The sequence below is a fragment of the Leguminivora glycinivorella genome, chromosome 1, assembly GCF_023078275.1.
Source record: "Leguminivora glycinivorella isolate SPB_JAAS2020 chromosome 1, LegGlyc_1.1, whole genome shotgun sequence".
NCBI lineage: Eukaryota > Metazoa > Arthropoda > Insecta > Lepidoptera > Tortricidae > Leguminivora > Leguminivora glycinivorella.
In genome coordinates, this window is record NC_062971.1 from 21292646 (window position 1) to 21310914 (window position 18269).

Below are 18269 nucleotides of genomic sequence, written 5' to 3' on the forward strand. Positions count from 1 at the left end.
TAGGTACAGTCTGTATTAGTAAGCATCCACCAATTTTATCTTCTAATTTTCTTTTTCTCTACTTATCTTATGATTTAAAAATATGCTTAATTCAATAATGAGGACTGCAGTGCGGTTATTTCAAAACAAAATATGGAGTATGTGGCCTATTTGTCGCGATCCACAGATATACACATAATATAAGCCTATAAGGTAATGCATGAAAAATGTCATGTCTATTAGACGCAACTGAATCCATATTCTCAGAGAATAACCCAGTGATTCTAATAACACAACTTTTATAAGTATGGGAATGCTGACAGATAAAATTCATACCTATCATGAATTAAAATGTGATTATTTCAGATGTCAGGAATGAATAAAACTTTAAAATAATCGGTAATATTTTTTTATTATGACTAGAGGTTTTTGAAGTTACAAAACAATCGGATCTCTTAAGTAATTTTACAAAATAATTCAAATTACTGGCTAGTTCGCTGATATTTTTCTGATATGTATTAAAATGAAAACCTCGAATTTAATCCTTTACACTATCATTTTAATTTATTTACATCACTTTTACTGATAGGCACACGGAAGGTATCTAGTTCGTGTAGTTAACTAAGAGTAGCACTAATGTAAAATACTAATTTATTACAGTTATATACAGTTCCTGTTCGGCGTTTAATAAATATTTATTTAAATTAATGAGATCCTGGTTACATTAATCTCATTTCAGGTTGCCAATATCTTAGGAAAGTTTAAATAGTAAAGCTTCTTTCGTTCAAATACTATTGAGGTAAGTTTAATGTTTATTGATTGGCAAGGGTGCAATAAATAATAAAAGCTAGATTTCATATTTCCCTTGAATTAATTATGTACAGTGTCGATATCGACATGACACTTGCACTTAATATAGGTAAATATATCAATTATATGTCGCTTGTGAATATTGATTGCACGCTCGAGATGCCTGCTTGCGCGGCAAGCCAATCTTATCATAAAAATAATAAATATAGACGTTGCATCATTTCTTAACAGAGGGTCCATTGAAGATGTAATTCGTTACCAATGATGCCTCTACGTGGAATTAATATGGAGGGGAGACAGCGAGAAATTACTGTTTCGTTCGCAATGGCGTAAACGATTGCCATCCTTACTAAGCCCTTTGCTCTTTCCCTGAGTTTGTCCAGCAGGTACAAATTGTTATAACAAATACATATTGAAAACAAATATAAGCCACTTTATTTATAGTCAACATCGTGTTAACGATTTTTTTTTAATTTGAGCCTGTAGCCAGGTGCTATGCCGGACTTGCAGCTACGTTTCCATAATGCTACGACTGCTACGAACCTACGGCGTAGCATCGTTGTGTGCTGCACGGGTAGCATGGTCGCACGATAGACGATAAAATATTAGGCCGTCCCTATCGCACTGTATCGATAGGGACGGCCAGATGTTTTATCATTTATCGCGCTACCATAATTGCCTGCCTGGCCCCAGCAGGGCTAGCACGTGATTGGTGTGACAGTATCTGGATCTGGCCACGACATAGATCACACATCTTTTTCTAATTGTATTAATGACATAAGGACGGTTAGTCTATCTCGCGCCAATGACATGATATCTAGTACATGCTAGATTACGACTTGACTTGCTCTCCAGGTGACGACTTGACTTTTCTTTGAAACGATTATGGACATGGTTTGACATCTGTTAAATTAAAATGTTGCATTCCATTTACAATTGATATTGATTTGTTTTTATTTCGACATCCCGTGCGAGAAATAATTATTTTTAAAGACCGTCTACCATCGATGATGGCTTTTTGGTGTAAGTGAATTCTTGTCATGTCACTTGAACGTCCTTGCCACATGATTTGCATGTATACAATTTACAAAATCAATACAGTGTTATAAAATAAATGTAAGTTCGGAAATTATAATAACAGCTTGTTGCTTACATTGCAAAAATAACAGTTTGTTGTGTACCTAACCTTGAAACGGAAAAATATTCATTTACATTTACAGTTTTCCACCAAACATATAAGTATTAAAACTGTTACTGCTTTTGTGACTTAAATAAATTACAACAACTGACAATTCATTTAGCAACACTTCAAAAATGCTCAGTTCAAAAAACTCTTTTTTAAACAAATATAAGTAAGTAACAACTTTGTTTAAGTCCATGTATAGTATACTACTTATACCCTTTCGTGGACTTTTTTAGTTTAAAATTTAAATGCATTTATTGGCTATTTATAGGAAAAATTAGGACATAAATCAGTTTAATGACGTGATTAAGCTTTTCTATAAAATGTCGCTTTACAATGTTATTTCGATATGTAACTCAATTAATACTCATTCATTATATTTACATTCTAAACTACATCCTTAAATTAATTTTAAAGTCTAAGTACATACATTTTAAGCTTATAAAATTGCACACATCGCTTTGGTATACGTAAGTACATAACTACATATTTACAGGGAACGTATTAATATCCTACAAGAATCGTTAGGTTTTTATTGCCCGAAGTTTCTAACGGAACTTTGTTCACGAGAAATTTAACACTCACACAGCGTAACCCGGGACATGTTCACGAAAAGATGGTGCTCATGATCATTAATGAAATTTTTCTTTTGTGTTCGAATAATAAAAAACTTCTCATGACTACGATTTGAGTGCGTTTAGCACTATAATTTACATTAAAAACTGTATATACATTATACCAATTTGCAAATAGCTATATCGCACCAGTCAGTATGGCAGCCAGGTTTTCGCGAATATGTCCCACGCGGTAGAAACGAGCACGACACGCTCGATACAACCGTAATGCGTACGTTAAGTTTATCTGCTGACTGTTAATACCTGCAGCTTTAATACAACTTCAAAGCGAACAAAACGCTCATACTAATCTGCCGGAATTAGTTTAGCTTTCATCTGACTACGGTATAAGTGTAATTTTAAATGTAAACAGGAAATAATTATTGATGATTCAAAATTGGGGAGGTAAGTCACTATGTACTTTATTATCCAGATTATAAACGCTTGCTGCTTTTTATATGTTGTAATTGCTCCACATATGAACGCTCACAGTATAAACGCCACGCTTGTTTTCGTGCACAGAATCAATCGAACCAGTCCCACAGATGCCTATAAAGTCCAAGAGGTGCAGAGGCGTCGGGCGCGGGCGACGACTAGGAGGCGCGCGCGGCGGTCAGCAGCGGCGAACGCGCGTCGTCGCGGCCGCGCGCCTCGTCTCAGAGCACGCGGTCGCTCACGCCCATCCCGCCCGTCGCGTACTGGCACGCCGACAGCGGCGCCGACCCGGCCCGCGACACCGGCGACACTGTTCCGTACCCGCCACCGAACCCTGTAGAGTGCTGCTTCGCTTTCAACCGCAGCTGTGCTATCGACGACGACATCGCCGGACACGGTTCCGTCCGGTACATCGTGTACGGGTTGGGGGGAGCGGTGTAGGGGCAAGGTGCGACACCCGCGCCGACGCCTGCCGAGCCTGCTACCGCCATGCTGCTGCCGCCGACGGCGCCCATGGACGTTGCCGTGTTGAAGCAGTTGACGGACCCTTGGTGATGGCTGGCCGGAACCACGGAACCCAGAGGGTTTACTGGCCAGGGAAAGCTTTTCGTTCCTAGCGGACTGGGTACTTTCGCGGCCCAGTTGTTGTACGGGTAGGAAGAGTAGATGTCAGTGTCGGGGAAGGGCTGCATAAGCCCGTTGAACTGAGTGGTGAAACCGTTTTTGAAGTCGGCGGCGGCGGCAGCAGCCGCGTTCATGGCGTTGCGTTCCCTCTTTCGCCATTTCGCTCTTCGGTTTTTAAACCATACCTAGAACAATATGAAACATTGTTGAGTTTACTTATTTATTAACTCCGCACCGCACACAATTAGTAACATGAATAGTAAAAATCCGGCAAAACAATAACGGAGCCCAATAATTAATCTTACCTCGGGCTAAGTACAACCTAAACATCGATCGCGGGGCTCATTTATCGCACCCGCGTCGCGTCCGATGGCCCCGCTCGTCCGTCTTCATTCCGGCCGCAATTAGAGCGGCGGTTAGGACGTGGCCGGAATCGCGGAATAACGCGACGTCAACTTTGTAATGAGCAAAGTTAATAGCTACGCAACGCCGCGCGCATCCTGATTCTGATTTAAAACTTTGTATTGTTCGAATAGGGTTTTGGTGAGGTGTAAATATGAATTTCATAACATTTGCTTGTAAGGTTTGTTTCGTTTAATGTGTGTGATTCAAATTTTTTGTAGTGTTAATAATATATTTAACTAACTATTTCAGACGAAATGCTAAGTTTCCATTACTAATTTATATCATCTTCTTTGGCGACCATTGAGGACTGATTTTTTTAAATAGGAGCATTAACAGATGATTACGACGCGCTAGACTTGCTAGAGTCTTCTGCAACTAGCTTTTTGTTGAAATAAGTATTTACCTCCTAGTTGGAGTAGGAATTTGTATTTGGGAACATTAGTTGATGTAATATATATATAAGATTAAAGTACGCGTCAGACGGGCAGGATCGATGCGCGGCCACTTTGCAGATAACTGCTGATTTATGGGCCTTCCGTCAGCGCCGACGGCCCGCTATTATTCATTGCTACACAATAACAAAAACTGCTGGAATCTTACTGCATATCTCTACAGAAACTTGTAGGCACTTCAGTATACTTGGGAATATTTAAAATTTAGTGCATATTATCTTTTTATATAGTCAACTCGAATCAAGGAGAAGAAAGTTGAGTTTTATAAAAATTAAGCTTAGAAAGAACCAATTCGCAGAAAGTCATGTGGCTCAGGTATAAATGTGCTTTCCGTTAAAAGTTAAACACATAACGTTGTGACATATCACCGCCCGACTTCTCCTAGCTAACCGCGCGACACGGGTAGCGTGTAGGAAATGCAATTCGCGAAGGATTGAGATGGATGGGCACCGAGGCCTTAAGTTCGGCTGCACATCTGTCAGGGTTGTCAGGACGGCGATACAGTGCAGCGACGGGCGAGGTGATAAGTCGCCGTAAGTGGCGATTACTCGCTCACGCCCAGCCATCGATCGGTTCCTCGCCGATAAATCGCGCAATCCAAGCTCTAGCAATAAATATCACCCCGCCAGAGGTATTTGTCTCACTCAGTGGCGGGCGCACCCAGCCGAAACGGTAAATAATACCCTCCTCCTCGGTTAAGTGAACATGAACGCTCGTTTCCACCCCATATACAATCGTTTGTTTTTCAAAACATAAATTTCACAAATTCGCATGAACGCATGTGTGGTAGGTAACTCGGAATTTATGTGCTTGTTATTCTTAAAAGATCTTCCCACGTATGATCCATGGATCCAACTTGATATTTAATTTAATATTTACGTTGTAAAACTTTACCAACTGCATAAAAATATTGACTTATATGTATAATTAAGATTTCCTTAAAATAACAAAAAGCCCAATTATTTACTTAATGGAAAATGAAGACGAAAAACCATAACCAAGCTATCATTATGAGTGGTGTGACTTGAGCCTTTTCCACAAATACATATATTACATATTAGCCTTTTCACAAAACTTCGTTTCACGGCATTGCTACGAACAATCATCAGATTGGGAAAAAGACCAACCTTTGCGAGCACAACCACAGATAGTTAATAGGCACATAATTATAATCATAGAAACAAACTTTATGGTTTGTCAAATATGAATATTAGCGTCTAGCCGGAAATGTTTTTTTTTGGCTCAGAGGTACGTTTTTTCTTAGACTTTATCCGTCTATACGGAGTTACCTACATATGTCTTTGGTAGTACTTAATAGTTATTTTTTCTTAAAAGCCACAAACTTTATCATTATATAATAGTATGCATTTAGTATTCGCTTTCCGCACAGTTTAATTACAAAGTGCCTAGTCCTTAATCCGCTGTTCGTCAAACTGGGGCCCGAACCCTAGGGGAGTCTGTCGACTGGTGTACGCTGTACGTCTACGGTAAGTTCGAGGAGGCTCGTAAAAGATGTAAATACTAGTATAAACAAACACATTATGATCGTATTTGTGGAAGGTTGGAAGTTTCTCCTTGTTCTGGTATTTTTCTATGATATTGAGGGAATGAGGAGACCAATTGACCGCCTCTCTAGAAGAGCTGTAATAGCTAGATAGTAGATAAGTTTGGTAGTTGAAAGGTTTGAAGGTCGTACCTACTGTCGGTCGTTGGGTGGGCAACATTCTGAAGATTGCGGGTGTCATACTTCCGTATGACTTCATGTAAGACCTACGAAGCCGGTATACACACTACCGTTTGTAAACTTGTCTATGCCCCATAAAAACAATTTCATTTGCTACAAAACCAGAAAACCGCCTAAAATCCAAAATAGGAGCCTTATCGGAAATACGAAATCAATACAAAATGTGAAAGGATAACCTACAATAGCACATTAATTACCAATTCACACAAACCGCGCCGTTTCCCATTGAAACCGCGAACAAACGGGTGAAAATAACTCCACAGGAACTTTGGGGTGCTCAATAATGACAACAGAATGATATTTATTTAGGTGCACATATGTGGAAATAATTTCCATTATTTGAATAGGCGGAGGCAGGGCAGAGGGTCGCAATATTGCGTCCCTGCTAATCCTTTAAATATATTATTGCACGTTGGTGACCGTACCCTACCCGGCCGCAAGGAGGGACAATTTTTAATGCTTCCGAAATCGATATTAATGTTTCTTGTACCGGCTACATTTATTCAATGTGCTGGTTGGTATGTTAAAAACGCCATAAACCGTATTTATTTTAATGAATCATCTCTAATATTTAGTTGTTAATTTACCAGTCTACGAGAGTGTTTACTTGAAGTAGCATCAAAACTAAAGGCATGTTAAGTTAATTTAAATTAATTAAATATCGATAAATCGATTTTATGGCTTATGTAACTTCTAAACCGAATACTTGTGAAATAATCATAGTCATAGTCAATCGAATAGGTATGTCGAATCCAATTAAGAGCAGGAAGGATTTGTCTTTTATTTTATTACAGAATTATATCAGTCACAATTTTAAATGCCTCGTGTGTGTTTTATATTTTGAATAAATAACAGTACGTGCATTTAGTATCTTAGATACGTCCTACACCTACTCGTATTATGTGGTCTGTCATTCTGGGATATCAACAAAAACTCCCCTCCGTAAGAACAATCTTCAGGCAACGTTTTTCTAAATGATGATGAATTGTCCGTCTAAATAGAAAATCTTGTCAAATCAACGTCCGCAGATTAACTACGGCCTGATGAATTTGCTCCTATAGTCATTACACGGTCAGACTCCGACCAAATTGCCTTAAATTTTAAATTAAACTGGAATCACAGTTTTATTAGTGTCATCAATCAAATAACGCTCTAACAGAACGCTTACCCCCTGTTCTGGATCAAACAACAATCAACCTTATGGTGTAGGATATAAACTTCGTGTTATAATAATGGTACAGGATAAATCACTATTCCAAAGTCAAATAAACACGCGCTCATATAAATGGATAGAGGATATAAACTTGGAATGGATGCTCGCCGAATATAGGGTTGTCTCGTTGTAATAAAGAAGTCGGTCGTAAATTTACGGTCAAGTTTTGGCTTCCGCGTCCGAATTGTTCGGAAACTTTACAAGTATTGGGGATATTGAATAGCGTATTTATATTTAAGTATCTAGAACAAGTTACTGAGTAGGTAAAAATAAAAATAAGGAATTTGCAGATAGCTTCCAATGCATTTATATTTAAAGGTTTTTACAAAAAATAGAGTAATATCCATAATAATAGCTTTATAGTAATAATAGCTTCATAGTTTCTTTCCGAACCAACAAAACGCAATTTTATATCATCTCTTTCTGCCATATTTACTTCAGGGACAAAATTCATTACCTTTACTCTACCTACCTACCTCAAAACTAATATTCTAGCTAACTCCTTTCAAAAACTTTGATGTGTGGCCAAGCCCGAACCGGAAAATGGTGTGATTTATGTTCGCAGTGGATTAGCGACAGCCCTACGGTGCAGATATTAAATGCACCCCGTAGCGCTGCAGCCCTGTCACGGCCACTGGCTTACGGCGTGGCGCACTTGCCACCAGCGGACCTCTCAATACTATGGACCGAGCACCCAAGTAACACTGTCATGTTGGGACGATACGGAACGGAATATGGGAAGCCGACTTGCCTTTAGTGTAAGGTCTGAGTGGACGCCCGGAGCGTTCGGCGGGGCGTGCAGCGGGGTGGGCGAGCGTGCCTACATTCTTTGCAGCGTCGACTCAGGACACTTAGTATGGGCTTCAACTGTTTGACATGCACGCCACACGCCCCGGCCCACTTCACGCCAAATATGAGCGTGCACTCAGGCCTTACACTTATGTTCGGGTTTCCTAGGAAAGCGGTGCCGTCGTACAGTCACAGCCAATAACATCGCACCAAAAGAAGGCCGCAAAAATATATGACTCAATCTTATTTCTAGAGCCATAAAAGCGTGTTCTTTTTAGGGTTCCGTAGTCAACTAGGAACCCTTATAGTTTCGCCATGTCTGTCTGTCCGTCCGTCCGTCCGTCCGTCCGCGGATAATCTCAGTAACCGTAAGCACTAGAAAGCTGAAATTTGGTACCAATATGTATATCAATCACGCCAATAAAGTGCAAAAATAAAAAATGGAAAAAAATGTTTTGTTAGGGTACCCCCCCTACATGTAAAGTGGGGGCTGATATTTTTTTTCATTCCAACCTCAACGTGTGATATATTGTTGGATAGGTATTTAAAAATGAATACGGGTTTACTAAGATCGTTTTTTCATAATATTAATATTTTCGGAAATAATCGCTCCTAAAGGAAAAAAAAGTGCGTCCCCCCCCCTCTAACTTTTGAACCATATGTTTAAAAAATATGAAAAAAATCACAAAAGTAGAACTTTATAAAGACTTTCTAGGAAAATTGTTTTGAACTTGATAGGTTCAGTAGTTTTTGAGAAAAACTACGGAACCCTACACTGAGCGTGGCCCGACACGCTCTTGGCCGGTTTTTGTACCATATTATTGCCGGTGGCTGTACTAGTAAGGCCCACTTGCACCAACAACTTAACTCAGGATTAGTGGGCTGTCAAATTCCATATAAAATGGTGGGTGAATCTTCGGGTTAACCCTCCATTTTAGTTGTTGCAAGTGGCCCTAGGAAGTTTGGAGACGACCGCTACATTACGGCACCGTTATCGGAAACTAGAACTTTAGATAATTATATCGGTTGCAGTGACATAAATAGTGGCATTCAGAATGACGCGCGAATTCGAAAAAATTAACCTTTAATGACAAGACAATACGAACCAAGGCACGCATCTATTTCATATTTAGTGCTCACGTCACATCGCAATGACATTTTTAACCGTCGCCTCATATCTCAAGAAGGACGGTTATCAAGTCGTCTGTATGTTTTTTTTTTTTTTTTTATGTTTGTTCCTCGATATCTCCGTCGTTACTTGACCGATTTTGAAAATTTTTTTTTTGATTGAATTTATATGCATACAGATTGGTCCCATTTTTCTCAGAACCCAGTTCTGATGATGGGATCCTGGAGAAATCGAGGGAACTCCTCGAATCTGAAAGGCATACATATGGTGGTTTTTGTGTTTTTAAAGGAACAGCATGCATTTAGGTACGGAACAGTGACATTTGGTGCAGTGGAACTGCTGATGATGGCCAGAACGGAACTCTTCAAATCTGAACGGCACGCTTACAGTGACTTTGGTATTTTTATACGAACAGCATGCACTTTCGTCCAGAACAGTGACATTTGGTGCAGTGGAATTTCTGATGATGGTCAGAACCGAACTCCTCAAATCTGAACGGCACGCTTATAGTGACTTTGGTATTTTTATAAGAACAGCATGCACTTTCGTCCAGAACAGTGACATTTGGTGCAGTGGAACTGCTGATGATGGCCAGAACCAAACTCCTCAAATCTGAAAGGCACGCTTATAGTGACTTTGCCATTTTTATAAGAACAGCATGCACTTTCGTCCAGAACAGTGACATTTGGTGCAGTGGAATTTCTGATGATGGTCAGAACCGAACTCCTCAAATCTGAACGGCACGCTTATAGTGACTTTGGTATTTTTATAAGAACAGCATGCACTTTCGTCCAGAACAGTGACATTTGGTGCAGTGGAACTGCTGATGATGGCCGTCGCCTCATATCTCAAGAAGGACGGTTATCAAGTCGTCTGTATGTTTTTTTTTTTTTTTTATTATTATTTTTTATGTTTGTTCCTCGATATCTCCGTCGTTACTTGACCGATTTTGAAAATTTTTTTTTTGATTGAATTTATATGCATACAGATTGGTCCCATTTTTCTCAGAACCCAGTTCTGATGATGGGATCCTGGAGAAATCGAGGGAACTCCTCGAATCTGAAAGGCATACATATGGTGATTTTTGTGTTTTTAAAGGAACAGCATGCATTTAGGTACGGAATAGTGACATTTGGTGCAGTGGAACTGCTGATGATGGCCAGAACGGAACTCTTCAAATCTGAACGGCACGCTTACAGTGACTTTGGTATTTTTATACGAACAGCATGCACTTTCGTCCAGAACAGTGACATTTGGTGCAGTGGAATTTCTGACGATGGTCAGAACCGAACTCCTCAAATCTGAACGGCACGCTTATAGTGACTTTGGTATTTTTATAAGAACAGCATGCACTTTCGTCCAGAACAGTGACATTTGGTACAGTGGAACTGCTGATGATGGCCAGAACCAAACTCCTCAAATCTGAAAGGCACGCTTATAGTGACTTTGCCATTTTTATAAGAACAGCATGCACTTTCGTCCAGAACAGTGACATTTGGTGCAGTGGAATTTCTGATGATGGTCAGAACCGAACTCCTCAAGTCTGAACGGCACGCTTATAGTGACTTTGGTATTTTTATAAGAACAGCATGCACTTTCGTCCAGAACAGTGACATTTGGTGCAGTGGAACTGCTGATGATGGCCAGAACCAAACTCCTCAAACCTGAACGGCACACTCATAGTGACTTTGGTATTTTTGTAAGAAAAGCATGCATTTAAGTTCAGAACAGTGACATTTATTTAGTTATGTTTGTTAAGCATAAGTCTTGAAGTCAAAGTTTGTCAAGCTTCGATTTCTTATAATATAATCGGATTCATGAGGAATTGAGGAAACTCCTCAAACCTTAACGTTATACGTATATTCATTTGTGTTGCCATCTAATAATGAAAGCATTAAAAGCAGTTTTAAAAAATACTTACACATTTCTACATAATCCAACATTCGCAAGTAGCTTTTACCAGAACCCAAAAGGCGACGGTTTTTTTTTCTTAAAAATTATATCTAATCCAGTCCTTGACTTTACGCTATCTAGTATCCCTTGTAACTAACGTTTCCTAACACATCAAAAACGTATGATAGAGGAGGCTCACTTCGCGGGAAGGTAACGGCCTGAGACTTTTGAGAGGTACGGCTTATGGCTAACTTATAGTGAATAGGTCCCCTTAATTAAACAGTTAACCCGCGTTCATACAAAATGCTAGTCCTTACACTGTTACACACTCGTGAACTCGTTTATAGATAAAAGCCGTGTGCAATGCCGCTGACAGCCGGTGTGGCACGAAGCATTATTTATTTTACCTGAAAACGTTTCAGGTTTCACGATTTTTTTTTGTTTTAGCCCTGTCTGCGCGGTATGCAAACAGTTTAGCAGTTATTCTTTTTGGATACAACTACCAAATGGATGAACGGCATGGATTTTGATTGCAAACTGTGCGAGTAGTTAGGCAGTATATTAAATCAGTCGTGCTACTACGTATTAAAGTCTGAAAATATTTTCAGATTGTAAATTATCTAGAAATGTTTTAACTTATATTGAAAAAGTAACTTGGGTATTAAATTTCAAACATCGTTGACATAACGTAAGTACTTATAGAGCACTGCAAAAATTATGGTAGGTTTGAAAATTTGTTCTATAAGGTCATGGTCATCGACGGGTCCCGTCAATAGCAATGGTGTGATGCAGCTTTATTTGACTTTCTTGTGGCATAATCTAGTTCTGTGGACATAATAGTTGCCTTTTTATATTGTAATAGTATTTTAAAAGGTTTTAAATTATAACCAGTACTGAAAAAGAAACAGGGTTTTTTAAAGAATAGGTACTAACAAAACCTCACTTTTGATACTGGTATATCCTATCCTAGTACAGCTAGAGCCAATCTTTGGCATATCTTAAAGTTCGTATTATGCTATCGGTGTCGGCAGATCGATGGGTTAATTCCCTCCGCAGACGTCAATAGCGTGGTTCAATGAGTCGTGTCGCGCGGATGAAATGTGTCGCTCAGATGAGACGTCGCGAGCTGTTTCACGGCCGATTGCCAGCGACGCCCATTGCGAATTCCTCGAAAACTAACAAGGATAGAGGACAAAAACTGTGTGTAGCTATAAGGGTGAGAGTATCTAAGAAGTAGTAAGAAGTGCGATCTGAACTTAAGGGTAATATTATTGCTTTTGGATTTTATGACTAATTATGGTTTCCTAATTAATAACTTTTCCCTTTTAACTAATTCGATGTTAAATTGATTTATTGTTTTTTAACAAAATTATCAAAGTTATTCCACATCTATTGTAAAACATGCATTTAATATCACAATATTAAACAAGAAATTATAATGTTGAAAATGTACCTTTGGTAAACCTCTGTACAATCTGACTTGATAATTAAATTACATTTAATTTAATAAAAATAATGGAGTTTTGATGTCGCATCGCTCTGTAGATCTACATTTTCACACACGGCTGAATGATAAGGTGCCAACTTTTAAAAGTTTTGGACCGAATCATTCAGTAGGTATTACCGCAAGGTTATTACGCGCGCTTCAGTTTAAATATTATTTCCAATATATTATTATGGCCTCCCAGTCAGTTTATTCTCAAACCGATCATAAAATCATGTTCACACCCAATTTGCACCCGAGCGTTTTACAAGCGTTTAGTTAATTCATATTTTACGGCTAATTGAGTCATAAGCAGGCAATGACCCTAATGAGAACAAAAATAATGTCCGATTTGTCGGCGCGAGCGCACGATTTATTGGGCGAGCAGCGCTAAGCCCGCCAGGGATTAGGGTTGTCAAAAACTGTTCATTTAGTTTTAATTTTATTGGCAATTATTTTTAAACATTTTGTATATCATTGGTGTGTACCAGTTGTTTCTGTTTCACAATCCAAAGTCAAGTAGAATCCAAAAGCGTGTTTTGAAGGCACATAGGTATAGCTTAACCCTCTGAACATGTGGTTGTTGCTAGTCGTGGTTAAGGACAGCGATAGATGTTATGATGGCAGATGTCAAAGTTACTGTGACATTTTCAAGTATGGTTGACATGAGTTCGCTTGCTCTCGAGAACTTGTCATTTGAGCAATGTATAGTACTTATGTGTTCAATATGCTAATGAGCGAGAATGGGCTGAGCTGACGTTTCTGAATTCTGATAGTAGGCTAGTTTCCTATACTTAAAATAGAATATTTTATGCAGTGCACGAAATAAAGCACCACATAAATAGAAGAAAAATATGGACAGTACCTATTTTTAAACATAATTTCTATTTAATAAGTCAAAGAGAAAGATATAAAGTAAATGAATTGACCGTGACGTCACTCCTCAGTATTTCTTAGTAATTTCATTTTAGCAAATCGTTTTGACAGTTCATAAAAAGAAGCTGATTTCACTAGTAGGAAACTAGCCTATTGTATTTGATTCATACCGCCTTATATAGAAACTATGTATACATATGTACTTTTAAACGACTGCCTATAATTTAGGTTGTGTATTGCTATTTTTTTTTCAGTCTATAAAAAAAACAACTACATATATTTGCATATTTATACAATTACAGCAATCGAGTGAGTTCTACATCAGTCTAAAGTCTAGATGAATGAAACAAGACTATTTGCACTGTAAATAATACCGTTTCACGTTCATGAGTAATATTCAAGACATTTCCGCTCATTTATTGCCCACACGATGCATTGCGATGGTATGAAATTTATTTGAGATTTCATTCATGATATTATTTCAATATTCTGACAGCCCTGCATTCCGATCGCAATGTTTTGAGGAACACACGCGGTCGATTGCATTCGAAATTAATATCTACTTGAAGTGTAAGTCTGGACTGGTGGTATCGATTTACACCATTTGGTTAAGGACTTGGACTTACATACCTCTATGTTACGTGTAGCTAAAGATTTTAAAGGTGGGCAATGTATGATAGGAAAACGATTTCATGAAACAATCTTGGAATTTTGCAAAGCAATTATTTAGTTGAGAAAATTAGAGGAACGGTATGTCACTTTCGTGATATGGTACATATTTATTTTATTTAGTTTCATTTAATATTGATTTTATGGCCCTGACTCGTAAAATCCTCATCTGCCAACAGTTAAGCCTGTAATTCATTAATGTTTTTCGTAACAAATCTGGTCCAGATAGTGTTTTCGTCGTCCGTCTTTTGTTTTACGATCTCCTCCCATGTAGCAATACATCGGAAGCAAGCGTTTTAGGATTAAGACGAGCTAAATCTCGACATACCGAAGAAACCGTGAAGTATTCCGTGAATCCCAGAAAACATTGTAAATAGAATAGTCCTAACCGCAGAATCTGTAACAGACCTTCGGAACTATTGACAGTGAGTGTGGGTGCGATCAGTCTTAAGCCGGGGATTATGAGAAGACCGAAATAGACGGTTCAAATGCTCAGGGATTAAGGGATTCCATGTTCCGTCGGAGGCACAAAAATACCGAGCAACGGATGCGCCGATTAGTCTAAACACTCGCGCGCACTGCACCTCCGTACTGGGACAAAAAGTTACTTCTATATTTAAGACTTTGATCATTAATTTTGGCTATATGGACAGTTACGCTGATCCGATCTATAAATTATAAGTCGTCTTACCCTTTTAGTAGGTACTTACGTATAACTAAATTGTTTGTTAGCTTGTATTTATTTACCCTATAACTTGTCAAATCTTAAAACAGCTGTTTGTCATATTGCATTGGATATTAATACTATTCAGAGCATTTTTTTTTATTGAACGTAAATAATTCATAAATAGTAACTTTCCTCGCAAATATAATTATTTAAATCAGTCAACACTATCAACATCAATCGTTAGGTATAAAATAATATTTAGGTAATGCCTGATAATTAATTAATTTAGAAAGTATTACAAGTATACCTTGCCGCTTGAACAATATTAGCTATAAACACTGACGACTGACAAAGTGACGAATTTCACGTTTTGTGAACGTAGTACCTACACCATAACCAGTAGTACGATAGTACTCTTTATTATACTGTGCCATAACTCAGATAATTTTAGAACCTGACTAGACCATTTAGAAACTTCGCAACATGTCGCGTTGGCATGTCATATATTTCTGGTCAGGCTTTAATATTAAACGTATACGTTTAATGGATAATTACAGTGCGAGTATAACCCAGAACAAAAAACAGTGAACTCACCCTAACTCTCGCCTCCGTAAGGTTGGTCCACATGGCGATCTCCTCCCTCGTGGACATGTCAGGGTACCGGTTCCTCGCGAAGGTGGCCTCTAGCTCCTGCAGCTGCTGGCTGGTGAAGTGCGTGCGCTGGCGCCGCTGCCGCTTGTTCTTCTTGTCGCCCTTGTCGTCGAGCCCTTCGTCGCCGCCGACGCCAGGGGTCGTTGACTCCGTTTTGATGGTTGCTTCTGTGAGTGGCCGGTCTGCAACACAACATTGTTATTATATACACACATACTACATAATAGTCAGTTATGGGACTGGTGCATAATAAGGGGCATTAAAATTTAAACTTAAATGCAATAGGAGTATCGGTTACCGTAAAACTTTCGATCGACTAGCAGATACAAATTTCTTAATATTCCATTTGCTTATCGCAAATAATAGGGAACTTATGATAATAATTGTAGATAAACGAAATTATTTAATTGTTATTGTAGCGACAAGTGGCATCGCACACACTACAATTGAACCTACATACATATATCCCACAATCGACATCTAACACAACCACAGGAGGAAAGGTGTTGGTAAATTTTCCGTCCCCACACAATATTGTTATTACTGTTCTAGTACGTGTCGTTTTCAAGCAAAAGTACCACTTTTTTTATTGCTTTTTATAGGTTCAAGGTACAAGCACACGTTAAATAAAATTGTTCCATGTTGTAAGTGACAAAGTGTGGCCTTTGACAACTACAACTCTCTATAAAAATTGAAGTGTATAAATAAATATCAGCATAAAAATAACTTTATTACTTTAGAAAAATCATAAGTAGCGGCGCTAAGTCGTGGCTTACTACGTCTAATGCTTTTACGATGCCCATAAATTCAAGCTCTGTGCATATCACGTGCCATATTCACATATAATAAATTAAATTACTAATGTTAACGCTTCATTAACTTACCAACGATACTTCTCAATGATATAGGTGTAACTGACGTCTAATTGCCGCAACCCATAATCTTAATACAAAATACATATATGAAAAAGTTGTGAAAATTAGACGCGACCGCAGACATTTTCCCAGAGAGCAACTTCGTACAGAAATAATAAGGTATTTAATTCTTTAACAAATTTTCTCATAGTGAGGGCATTTATAAGATGTGAATAGATAAAATAAACACGAAAATGATTAATCAACAACTTATTGTCACCTGCAGTTCAGTTGTCATTTTATAAACCGATGGCAATCATCCATGGACGGTCTTATCGACACACATCGCATCACCTCAATAATTACAAGTACGCACACAGCGGGCTTATCGCATTGACACCGGGATCCTGCTAAACCCATATGCGCGGTCGCGGACTGATTGCCATCGGCCTGGTATCTCGAATTGATGTAATAACCTATCACTCCCCAGCGAAGGGGCGATATGCATTCCGGTACAGTTATGAAATCGTGGTACAATTATGATTTGAATTGAATAACGAAGACAACTCCACTTTTAGCATGAAATATAATACATATATAATTTTTGAAGTTAAACAGAAGTCCAGGAAAAGTTTTTCATGCGATTCCCCCCTTCCGAAGGATACCTACATATTAGTGACAATATTGGCATAGATTAAATATAACAAGATCATACCATCCCATACATTAAAATGCGACCGCCTAAGACCGCGCTTACACTCCACCACACATAGATGGCGCCACAAAAAAAATGTCTTGTAGCTTTCGATTATACTTGTAGATGGCGTTAAGTGTCACTTTTGATATAGATTTACGGCTCGGAATTGACACTTAATGCCAATCTACAAAATATATAAACACATTATAAAAAACCTAACCTAGGGTGCCGCCAGCAGCGGGGCAGGGCTAGGGGTATTTAATTTAGTAATACCGGGATCCCGGTATTTTTAGTAACTTACAAATTATGCCAAATTAACGTAAATCACTCATTAAAAACGTTAAATTTCTGCATCAGGATGGTCACTACATACCTAAATCTTGCTTCTTGCTCTCGTTTCTCGATTTGACACATTCTCTGTTTGGTGTTTTTGCATTATTTGTATGAAAATGATAGTTTTTACGATGATTACCTAGATAAAGAATTAAATATACGTGTCAAAAGCATTAATTGAGGAGGGTCTGCCGCGAACATTTGACACATTTGTCGCACTTGTGAATTCGCGCGTAAGTGTGACAGAGAAGCTAACACGTCAAGCATAGTTGCAACAGGCCACAAATCCCCTGTAAACAAATCGCCTTGATGCATCTATGTCATAGATACATACTTATACTTTTCAAAAAATTAGTTAATGCATACGAACTAACGTATACCGTAGCTACTCTATTTTTACTGTGCGTGTGCGTAGGCGTGTGTTGAACTCTAGCTCAAAACTTTGCCGTACCTAACATTCCTTATAGTAACGAAATTGGGAAATCACTACTCAACTATCAAAATCAAGAAAATTACTTTTCTAATCCGTAAATTAAGTGTTCCTATTCCGCGGATAATCTTTTTGATTTTGATTATCATGGATTTCCGCAAAGTAATGTGTGATTCCATAGATTATTTCTTAATGTGATTTTTGATAATCTATGTCGGACAATTCAGCTTTTTTGGCTAATTGTTCAATGATTTGGCGGATTTATTTTATTCGTGCTTTAGCGCCTCTAGTGCCACCAAAAACAAATATACCACTATATTGTACCACATATATTGATTA

The 18269-nt window shown here is 38.4% G+C and overlaps 1 protein-coding gene across 1 annotated transcript in view; it reads right to left on the bottom strand.

Annotated features, from left to right (window-relative positions):
* Positions 1–372: 372 nt before the first annotated feature.
* Positions 373–18269, bottom strand: part of LOC125229148 (pituitary homeobox homolog Ptx1) — a 65762-nt gene continuing 47865 nt past the window's right edge. The window contains 2 exon segments of the mRNA XM_048133932.1: positions 373–3830; positions 15560–15798. Coding sequence (XP_047989889.1) covers positions 3243–3830; positions 15560–15798 — 827 coding nt within the window. The 3' untranslated portion in view covers positions 373–3242.